General features: G+C 44.4%; 1 protein-coding gene across 1 annotated transcript in view; it reads left to right on the plus strand.

Annotated features, from left to right (window-relative positions):
• LOC140388207 (histamine N-methyltransferase-like) overlaps window positions 1–12214 on the plus strand; it is an 80122-nt gene that overhangs the window by 17837 nt on the left and 50071 nt on the right. Inside the window, exons 2-3 of the mRNA XM_072471998.1 lie at window positions 7211–7266; window positions 9772–9879. Of these exons, the coding sequence (XP_072328099.1) occupies window positions 7211–7266; window positions 9772–9879 (164 nt within the window). The remainder of the gene's footprint in view (window positions 1–7210; window positions 7267–9771; window positions 9880–12214) is intronic.

Below are 12214 nucleotides of genomic sequence, written 5' to 3' on the forward strand. Positions count from 1 at the left end.
TCTCTTAAAATTGTGACTTCTTTACCTGCTGCTCCTGATACACATGAGTAAACTTTACCCACACAAGTAAATTCTTTAAATACATCTGGCACCTTCTTAACAATTACTTCTTGAACAGGCTGTACAATCGTTTGCACCTCCTTCGCTTCCCTTGGGCTTTCTTTTACCACTCTAACAAACCCCACTGTCTTATCCTGTTTTACCACATCAGCCTTCCCAGTGCTTTTCTTCAACCACCAACACTGTGACTTTACATGGTCTAGTTTATTACAGTGAAAACATTTGAAACTTTTCATTTCTTTTCCACCCTCCTGGATTTCTTTTTTAATCTGAGGTACACTCTCCTTATTATCTCCCATCAGATCACCTTTACCTTTACCACTTGAGTATTTCTCATGTCCCCAGTTTCTATCCCTCACCGGCTGAAACTGATGTCGGAAACCAATTTATGAACTAATTCATAATCATATGCCATTTCCGCTGCTAATCTCACAGTGTTAACCCTCTGTTCTTCCACATGAGTTCTCATTACATCAGGAATTGAATTTTTAAGCTCCTCCAAAAGTATAATCTCTCTGAGAGCTTCATCCGTTTGGTCTATTTTCAAAGCCCTTATCCACCTATCAAAATTACTCTGTTTGAGTCTTTCCAACTCCATGTATGTTTGACCATATTCTTTCCATAAATTTCTAAATCTTTGTCTGTAAGCTTCAGGCACTATCTCATATGCACTTAAGATGGATTTCTTCACCTCCTCATACGTTCCAGATACCTCCTCCAGTCATGATGCAAACACTTCACTAGCTCGACCTACCAGCTTTGTTTGAATCAGTAACACCCACATGTCCTGTGGCCATTTCATTTGTTCAGCTACCTTCTCAAATGAAATGGAAAAGGCTTCCACTTCCTTCTCGTCAAACCTTGGCAATGCTTGGACATATTTAAATAGATTCCCACCAAGCCTTTGACTATGACGCTCTTTCTCACTATCCTAATCACTATCATCCAACTGTACGTTTCCCTTTATGTCTGCCAAATTTAACTGATTGTCATGTTTCATGGCCATTTTCTGAAGTTCAAACTCCCGCTCTTTATCTTTTTCCATGATCTGTATCTCCCTTTCTTTTTCTTTTTGTTCTGCTAGGGCTATTCTTTCTTTTCTCCTTTCTTCTCTCTCCTTTTCTTTTTCCTCTCTCTCTCTTTCTCTTTCTTTTTCCTCCTCTTTCTCTCTTTCTCTTTCTTTTTCCTCTCTCTCTCTCTCTTTCTTTCTTTTTCCTCTCTGTCTTTCTCTTTCTTTTTCCTCTCTCTCACTCTCGTATGCCAGCCGCTTTAATTCTTTCTGATGTTCCATTTGTTTAATTAGCAACTGAATTTTTGCCATTTCCAATGAGTCAAACTCTATCTCAGGCAACTTTAAATGCTTAACCACTGCCATAATTACCTCATCTTTTCGCATTTTGTCAGATAATGTTAACTGCAATGTTCTGCCTAAATCTAACAGTCTGCGTTTTGTTTCTGTCCGTAAAGTACTACGTGTGACCTTCTCCACGCCCAAAACCTTCAGAGCCTCTGGAAGAACTATTGTTCACAACACTCTCCCCACTTAAACTAAAATACCACACCGGAAAAGAAACAATCCTTCACTGTCTTTAAGTTCACAAAAGCCAATCCAATAGCTAGGCTTTTATACGCCTCGAGCCCCCAATTGTTATGGGCAGCGGCATTTTCAGAACCCCGAAATGTATCATGGAGTTCAACCAACCTCTCCCTTTAATGGATTTGTTGCTTTTCCTAGCACATGACTTTTTCACATGGGTTTTAAACACAAAACACTGTTTATACCATCAACTCAACTTAACATCTTAAATAAACATTGGATCTCTTAACACACCTTATTTCAAAGATAACTCAGAAAATATTGCAACAGTAAATAATTCCTTAAAATGTTCCTTCAAACTTCCGAGACTTAACACCTTTAAACAAAATCACAAGAAGTTAAAGGCTTCACTCTTATAAGTTTAAATCACCCAAATGATCCAGAGATAGTCATTTATCTCAGAGATCCAGCTCACTGCAAAACACAGACACACACCCAGCTCTTTTCAAAACTTGCAGCTCTCTGGAAACAAACAGACACACTGCTTTCTAAACTGAAACATAAACCTGCAAAATTAAACTGCAAAATGGCTGACCTGACCACAGCCCCACCCACTCTCTCACATCACTGATTTCTTAAAGGTACATTGCTTAAACATCCATGTCTTAAAAGTACTCTCACATGACATGATGTACCATTTGACAATGTACTCTGTTGATTGTTCTTTATCTTGTCTACTATGTATGTACTGTGTACGTCCCCTTGGCCAGAAAAATACTTTTCATTGTACTTCTGTACATGTGACAATAAATTAAATCAAATCAAAGCCTTGATAAAACTCAGGAGGCAGTAGTTAGACCACACCTGGAATACTGTGAACAGTTTTGGACCCCTTACCGAAGGGAAGATATACCGGCATTGGAGGCAATCCAGGGAATGTTCACTCGGTTGATCCCAGGTATGGAGGGATTTTCTTATGAGGAATGGTTGAATTGCTTGGGCCTGTAAACATTGGAGTTTAGAAGAATACAAGGGAGGACAACATGGTGGTGCAGTGTTTAACACTGCAGCCGCACGACACTGAGGATCCAGTTTCGATCCCGGCCCCGGGTCACTGTTCATGTGATGTTTGCACATTCTCACCCTGTCTGCGTGCCCCACAACCCAAAGATGTGCAGGGTAGATGGATTGGCCGTGCTAAATTGCCCCTGAATTGGAAAAACAAAATTAGTAAAGAAAATTGAGAGGTGAATTATTGAGAAATATAGGATACTCAGGGGGCTTGACAGGGAACATGCTGACAGGGTGTTTCCCCTGTGAGAGAGTCTAGGACCAGTGGGAATAATCTCAGACTAAGGATTCACCCATTTAAGAGAGATGAGAAGGAATTTATTCTCTCAGCGGTCAGTGAATTCTTTACCACAGAGGGCTGTAGAGGTTGGATCATTAAGTATGTGCTAGGCTGAGATCGAAAGATTTTTAACCAACAAGGGAATCAGAAAGGTTATGGGTAGAAGGCGGGAGAGTGGAGTTGAGGATTATCATATCAGGTCAGTTATGATCTCATCAAATGGGGAAGAAGAATCCATGGGCTGAATAGCCTACATCACCTCCTATGTCTTATGGTCTTACGAAGCACAGAATCCACGCTGGGAAATTCTGAAAACTCTACTCTCAGCTTACTCCGAGGTATTTAAAAGCTCTTGCAACTTTTGAGAAGTTTTTTAAATCCTTCCTAATATGACAATCAAAAACTAACGTGATATTTTAACTATGGCCTAATAAACTGTTTGTTTAACTTCTCTTCACTTTATATAAGCACAATATGATTCCTCTTCTGTATCTGAAGTGTTACCAAATTTTCCTTTGCTATTCCTGCTTCCTAGATTTATCACAGTATATGCCTGTAAATCCCAAGTACTTTCCATATATAATTCTGGAATGTTCCAGAGCAGAATGTTCAATATGGGAGAGTAATTGTTGAGGCAATTACCTCAGACTGTTGCAACTGCACTTGTTGTTTTCCATTTTATTTTCTTTGAGGTTAAAAATCATTTTAAAGTATAAAAGTGCATAAAGGGGTGGCAAGGTGGCGCAGTGGTTAGCACTGCTGGCTCACGCCGCAAGGATCCAGGTTTGATCCCGACCCTGGGTTACTGTCCGTGTGGAGTTTGCACCTTCTCCCTGCGTCTGCATGGCTCTCACTCCCACAACCCGAAGATGTGCAGGGTAGGTGGATTGGCTACGCTAAATTGCCCCTTAATTGGAAATTAAAATGAAAATAAAGGTACATAAAATTAACCAGAATGATTGAACTTAATGTAACATCTCGAACAATGCTCTCAGTTCCCCTTAAAAATGTACCATATTCTGGCTTTAATATTGGCATTTTACTCTTTGGGCTTTTTATTGATTCTGAATCCCTTCCCCTCCTCTACTAACAATAACGATAGAATGTTATCTCCAATGTTAGTAAAGATTCTCGTGTTACTATTTGTTTTGCATTTTTTTAAAAAAATTTATTTTATTACAAACATGTATCAAAACAGGTTACAGCAAATAAACACCCCGGGAAACATACTTCACAGCAATCAACCATACAGTCTGTACAGAACTCTTCCCTTTTCCCCCTCCCCCCCTCAACGAACAGCTCCTCAAGCACGGTCACGAACATCCCCCACCTTTTCTCAACCCCCCCTGTAGAGTCCCTTAACTCATACTTTATCTACTCTAACCGCAGGAAGTCATACAGGTCACCCACCAAACCTCTACCCCCAGTGACGATGCTGACCACCACTCCAGCAAAATTCTCCGCCATGTAATCAAAGAGGCGAAGGCCACGACATCGGCCTCCCTCCTTTCCATGAGCTCCGGCTTCTCTGAAACCCCAAACATCGCCACCAAAGGCTGTGTCCTCCTCCTCCCCCATTAACCTGGCTAAGACCGCAAACACTCCCACCCAGAAACTTCCTAATTTTTCGCAACCCCAAAACATATATACACCTGATTCGCTGGCCCCCGCCCGCACCTCTCACACGCATCTGCTACCCCCTGAAAGAACCCACTCATTCTTGCCTGAGTCATATGCACCCTGTGCACCACCTTAAACTGTATCAGGCTCATCCTTGCACAAGAGGAGGTCCCGTTAACCCTACGCAGTGCCTCACTCCATATTCCCCAATTGATTTCCCCTCCCAACTCCGCTTCCCATTTCTCCTTGACCTTCACCACCCGCTCACTTCCCTGCTCCCCCAGCCACTTTTGTAAATCCCCAATTCTTCCCTCTCCTTCCTCATCCGGAAGCAGCAGTCGCTGCAGCAGGGTGTATCCCGGCAACCCAGGGAACCCCCTCCAGACTTTTCGTGCAAAGTCCCCAACCTGCAGATACCTGAACTCACTCCCTCTTGGCAGCTTTATCCTCTCCCTTAGCTCCTCCAGACTAGTGAACCCTTCCTCCAACTCCAGATCCCTCACCTTGACCAGCCCCACTTCTCTCCACCTCCTGTATACACTATCCATCCCCCCCCGGCACAAACCCATGATTCTCACATAGTGCCATTAACACCGACATCCCTTCCACCCTAAAATGCCTCTTCACTGATAATAATAATAATTTTTATTGTGACAAGTAGGCTGACATGAACGCTGCAATGAAGTTACTGTGAAAAATCACCAAATTCCAGCGCCTGTTCGGGTACACAGAGGGAGAATTCAGAATGTCCAATCCACCGAACAGCACGTCCTTCGGGACTTGTGGGATGAAACCGGAGCACCCGGAGGAAAACCACGCAGACACAGGTAGAACGTGCAGACTCCGCACAGTGACCCAAGCTGGGAATTGAACCTGGGACCATGGTGCCATGATGCAACAGCGCCAAACATTGCGCCACCGTGCCGCCCACAAGCTTCAGATGCAATAGCCATACAATTCCTGTTATCCCAGCAACACCCCTCCCCGCAACACAACTTTGAAACTTTTTGTGCCTTTACCAGGCAATGGAGAAACGGCAAGACAGTAATGAAGATGACATACCGTTATCAACGCTAACTTGGATTTAACACGTATTCCTTGAGAATACAGAGTTGATTGATTATATTTAAACTCCACTCATCTACAACTAATATCACTACTGGTTTCAACCATGATCTGCACTCACTTACACTATTTGCTCTTCTGGCCTTCACCATCTAACTCCTGCACACACTCTCCCCCTAATGCTTAGCATCACTGCCTTATATTGTTGTAACAGCAGCTCCCTCTAGTGGTTACTCTTGACACTACATTAACCCTTGCAGCACTGATAGTTATGATAATACCACAGCCTCTTCCGCTCACATCGAATCTTCCCAACCACCAGCCATGGCATCATGCCAGAAGAAATCACCACCGCTTTTTAAAAACGGGAACAAGGGACCTGTATAAGATTCCAGCCTTGGGTGACTGTCTGTGTGGGGCTTCTTCTACTCGAGTCTGCATGGGTTTTGTCCGGGTTCTCTGGTTTCCTCCCACTATCCAAAGATGTGCAGGTTAGGGGGATTGACCATGTCAAATTGCTGCGACATGTCCAAAGATGTGTAGGTTAGGTGGGGTTATGGGGATAGGGCAGGGGGTTGGGCCTCGGTAGGGTGCTCTTTTGACAGGTCGAATGTCCTCCTTCAGCACTATAGGGATTCATTGATACTATGGAGTACTGAGAGAACAGGGTTGGCTGTTTCTTATTGATTGCTTTCTGGAAGGACCACAAAAATCTGGATCTCTGAGTTTAACTGAATGTGTGGACTACAGAGGTTGCTGTCAGTTTCAGAGGAGTAATGACAGGGAATGCTGACAGTTTCACCATCATTGCTAGTGTAAATTGGAGGTCATTTTGTTCTTCACGATGAAGGGCTGCACGGTAGCACAAGTGTATAGCACTGTGGCTTCACAGCGACAGGGTCCCAGGTTTGATTCCCCATTGGGTCACTGTCTGTGCGGAGTCTGCATGTTCTCTCCCTGTCTGCGTGGGTTTCCGCCGGTTGCTCTAATTTCATCTCACATCCCAAAGACGTGCAGGTTGGGTGGATTGGCCATGATAAATTGCTCTTCGTTGTTAAGTAATGGATTAAGAGACATTGCAATTAGTTGTCTCATTTATGTTAAGTATCCATTAATTGACACTGATATGTAAAGGGGCTTCAGGTGGCCTCTGTCAGGTGATGTATAGTGAGAGCTTTGTGCAAAGGCTGTTGGAAGGAAATAAATGTGTGTTTGTTAAAAAGGAACAGAACTTTAGACTCTTCATATCACAGCAACTAAAACGCCTAACATTCGTGAGCAAAAAGGTTAGGAGGGTTTATTGGGTTACGGGGATAGGGTGGAAGTGAGGGCTGAAGTGTGTCGGTGCAGACTTGATTGACGGAATGGCCTCCTTCTGCACTGTATGTTCTATGTTCTATGAGTTAAAATAGATCAAATGCTGTGATAACTTTTGCTTTGCAGGTTTACAGATTAACTCTTAGCCTTTTGCTTATTAAAAATTAAGATCTACACAGCCACTGTTCAGTGAAACCGTTTGTTACAAATGTCATTTCAGGTTGATGCCTTTTAAAAATAAAATGTTCTTTTCTTTGCAGCATCGGGAAAAAGGGAGATTCCTGTATCAATGTCCTGGGGGTAGGAAGTGGTTCAGGTAGCTCCTGCAGTGTCCATTGTTCTGTATCTAATGGTGTATCTGTTGTATTCATGAGACATGTATGTTATCACCCATGATACAGAGTATTTAACTATATCCCTCATCAAATAAATGGACCAAACTGTACACAGAACTCCCGGTCTCACAAATGCCTTGTACAGTTGCAGCAACACTTCCCTACATTTATGGGCAGCACGGTAGCATTGTGGATAGCACAATTGCTTCACAGCTCCAGGGTCCCAGGTTCGATTCTGGCTTGGGTCACTGTCTGTGCGGAGTCTGCACATCCTCCCCGTGTGTGCGTGGGTTTCCTCCGGGTGCTCCTGTTTCCTCCCACAGTCCAAAGATGTGCAGGTTAGGTGGATTGGCCATGATAAATTGCCCTTAGTGTCCAAAATTGCCCTTAGTGTTGGGTGGGGTTACTGTGTTATGGGGATAGGGTGGAGGTGTTCACCTTGGGTAGGGTGCTCTTTCCAAGAGCCGGTGCAGACTCGATGGGCCAAATGGCCTCCTTCTGCACTGTAAATTCTATGATACTCCATTCCTTTAGCTATAAATGCCAAAATTTCATTTGCCTTTCTCATTCCCTATTGTTCTTCCATCCCAGTTTTCCATGTTTCATGCACAAGGACAGGCAATTTCCTTTGCACCAACGCACTGTGGCGTTTCTCTCCATTCAGAAAATAAGTTGCCTTTCCATTTTTCCAAGCGAAATGGATAACCTCCCACTTATCCACATTAAACTCCATCTGCTAAATGTTGGCCCTCCCACCGAACCTATCTATATCCATTAATACATTTCTTGTTTCCTAATTGCAATTTACTATCCTCTCTTACAGTCTTTCTCCACTATGCTTGTATGATGTTTGGTGCAATATGATGTTCACATGGTCTGTCCCTTCCTTTTATTTTCTGATAACAATCCTCCTCAACACTAATCTGCACTCTGACTTTTTCCTTTAAATTTGATTTCCTAATGCAACTGAACCCACGACTCTTTAGTTTAAAGATCTATCCACAATCATAGTAATGTAATGCGCCAGGACCCTGATCTCAGCTTAATTTAGGTGAAGACTGTCCCATCAGAACAGCTCCCTCCTTCCCCAGCACTGGTATCATGAATTCAACCGTTTCTCCCACACCTACCTTTCAGCCACACATTTACCTCTTTAATCTTATTGACTCTGTGTCCATTAGTTTTTGGCTCCAGTCGTAATCTGGAGATTATTACCTTTTTCTTCCTCTTTTTAAATTTAGCCCCTAGCTGCTTATATTCCCGTAGCAGAACCGCTATCCTTTTACCGATGTCATTGGTACATATGTGGTCCACGACAAAGGGGTCTTTTACCCCCCACTCCAAGTTCCTCTGCAGTCCAGATGAGATATCCCGAACCCGAGCACCAAGCAGGAAACACAACCTTTGGTCACAGACAACATTGTCTATGCCCTTAACTAAACTACCTCTGATTACCCCGGATACATTTCCTTTCTCTCCCCCACTTGAATGGTTACCTGTACTGTGCTGTAGTCAGTTTGTCATCCTCCCCACAGTCCCCGCTCTCATCCACAAAGAGAGCAAGAATCTCAAACCCTGTTGGACAAGGGCTGAGGCTCCTGCAACCCCAGCTGCTGAATCCCTCTCCCTGCCTCATTCACAGCCCTAGTCTGCTGTCACTGCCCACTGGCCGAATTCAAGGTAATTAATCTAAGGGGTGTGACTGCCCCCTGAAACACAGCATCCAGGTAACTCTCACCCCTCCCTGAGTGTCGGAGAGTCCGAAGCTCAGATTCCAACTCATCAACTCTGAACAGAAATTCTTCGAGCAGACGACAGGTGTGGTCACCAGGAACCACAATGAAACCATTGCCGATTTCCGTAAAAAACAATCTGGTTCACTAATGTCATTTAGAGAAGGAAATCTGCTGTTGTTACCTGGTCTGACCTACATGTGAATCTAGACCCACACAGAGATGTGGTTGATTCTTACCTATCCCCCACAGAAAGGCCCAGCAAGTCACTGAGTTCAAGGGTAAATGGATAACAAATACTGGCCCTGCTGGCGATGCCCATATCCCAAGAACGAATGAGAAAACATTCCCCATTACTCCTTCCAGTAGCAAATTTTCCCTTCTTGGGATTTTTACACATAAGGTTAGAAAGGAGTCATGTACACATGGCATGGATGCCATTCCCTTATCTCGTCAGCTGTCTCCACAATTCAATTAATATCAGAGTAGTTTTAATCTGCGGTGATTTTTATTCACCTAATATGTATGATCTTGAATGAAAACGTAAAATAGATTCAATAAAAATACATTTAGCTTGTTCTGTTTTTGCAAAAATACATTGCTTGCAGATAAGTGGAAATTGATTCGATTTGATCTGAACTTTTGAAATTTAAAACAAGTGAATCCTATCCGATTCAATGCAGCTGATCGACTTCTATTGAAAATGTGCTGCAATGAATTCATGGACAGAAATATTGTGTTATTTCCATTCAGGTGAAGTGGACATTGAAATTCTTGGCAAAATTCAATCCAAACATCCTGGCCTTTCTATTCACAATGAAGTGGTGGAGCCAAATCCACACCAACTCACCAAATACAAAGGTATTGATTAAACCTCAATGTTTTTATGCACTATGTGATTTCATGTGAAATCAGCAGCTTTGTTTGAGCTATTAACTCATCTTTTATCTGTTTCCTATTGTGACCATGGGGTGGAATTCTCTGTTTCGGAGACTCAGTGGGATGGTGGGCAGCTCCAGCGGTGCCTTTCCCGCCGACCAGAATGATGGGATCCGGCGCCACATTCTGTGCTTGGAAACTCATTAATTATGCACAGGAGTGTTCCCCTCGGAATCTCCCGGTGGGATGACAGCTGATTAGTCCACCCACCTTAGCTGATGGGTTTAAAGGTCCTGACGCCATATTTAAACTCCAGTCCAGCACACTCATATCACTCTCTCCAACTCACCTGTCTTCACCAGATCATGCAGGATGTCCAGGGAAAAAAGGCTCACAGCTTCAATAAGCCTGTTCCTTGATTCAACCACCTTTGCCCATGCCCATAACCTCTGAAGCTCCCATGCCCTACCTAAACTTCGACCAACTTCCTCTGGAGTCGTCATCCATCTCCAAACTGTAAATTATGTGATATCCCATATCAGCCTCCCCGAACAGGCGCCGGAATGTGGCGACTAGGGGCTTTTCACAGTAACTTCATTTGAAGCCTACTTGTGACAATAAGCGATTTTCATTCATTTTCATTTTCATATCCCTTTTGATACCCTTGTTTGTAAACTATTTAGGCAGGCGTGTAGGGGTCTAACTTCCCCCCCATTGGTCTTCCCTCCGCCTTCCATGGTTTGTGATCTTCATCCACCTCCTTACCCCTCCGCCTGCCATTATGAGCCTTTGCTTTACCCACTGCAAATTCTTGCTCAGCTCTCCTTCCGCATTGCCCACCTTGTGTTCGTCAGGTCAGCAACCTCCTCTGCCTCCACCTTCCCCTCCCGTTCACACACCCTGGTCAAACCTTGGACCTTTGTTGCAGTGGCTGCATGAGTCCCACAGCACAGTACTGTCAGATAGGCACAGGTGTGTCGCGCCAGCTGGGTGGAGAGGGGAGTAGGGGGTGTGGAGAGGTGAGTAGGGGGGTGAAAGAGTACTGAACTGAGTCAGTGCCACAGCATTGTCTATGGGTCGAGCAGAAGAGTGCCATCCATGTAGACCAACTCTGTATGGAGATGCAGATGGAGGGCAAGAACCAGTCTGCCCAGGCACAGTGGTGAATGGCACAGCAGAAGCAGTGCAGCACTGTGGCAGAAAGGTTTGTTGGCCTCACCTCAAAATCTCTTGCAAATTGTTTTTTTAAATTTAGAGTGCCCAATTATTTTTTTCCAATTAAGGGGCAATTTAGCGTAATCTTTCTATCTACACTGCACATCTTTGGGTTTTGGGTTGAGACCCACGCAGACTCCAGGTGCAGCACAGTAGCATAGTGGTTAGCACCATGGCTTCACCATGCCAGGGTCCCAGATTCGATTCCCGGCTTGGGTCACTGTGTGTGTGGAGTCTGCACGTTCTCCCTGTGTCTGGGTGGTCTAGTTTCCTCCCACAAGTCCCGAAAGACCTGTTGTTAGGTCATTCTACCTCAGTGTACCCGAACAGGTGCTGGAATGTGGCGACTAGGGGCATTTCACAGTAACTTCATTGCAGTATTAAGGTAAGCCTACTTGTGACAATAAAGATTATTAATATTATTACATAGACAGTGACACGGGGCCGAGATCGAACCCGGGCCCTCGGCGCCGTGTGGCCAAACCACTGCGCTACCATTCACCCTGCAAGTTGATGACTGCCTTGTGCATGCCACCCTTGAGCAATCGGGTTTGACAACAACATAATTTCGCGCTGGCATGATGCAAGATCGGAAGACCTGACAGTACACTGATGGGCAGCTGTTTTATCGGCATTCATGAGCTGCAAATGAACTTCGTGCCACCTGCTAGTGGGATGACTGACCTGCCATTAACGTGCCATTGGGAGAATTACAATGTAATTTTATGCCAGAGGTTTTCCGACTTTTTTTTAATCAACCAATTTGTTGAGGTATTTTTGGCATATGAAACAGCAACATTATACCGTAGTGGACAAAAAGCAAGACATAATGCAAGCATCGGCTCCCCTCTCGCAAGAACCTGCCTAAGCAACCCCCTACTCTACGCTACCCTAACCCCCCCCCTCCCCCCCCCCCTCCCCTGCTGACGATTAATTCTCCGCAAAGAAGTCAATGAATGGCTCCAGGCGAACCCTGACAGCGATCCCCTCGAGGCAAACTTAATTTTCTCCATCCCGAGAAAGCTCGCCATGTCCGAAAGCCAGACTTCAGACTTCGCAGGCTTTGAGTCCCTCCATGCCAACAGTATTCGTCGCCGGCCTA

Source organism: Scyliorhinus torazame, chromosome 2 (assembly GCF_047496885.1).
Source record: "Scyliorhinus torazame isolate Kashiwa2021f chromosome 2, sScyTor2.1, whole genome shotgun sequence".
Lineage (NCBI taxonomy): Eukaryota > Metazoa > Chordata > Chondrichthyes > Carcharhiniformes > Scyliorhinidae > Scyliorhinus > Scyliorhinus torazame.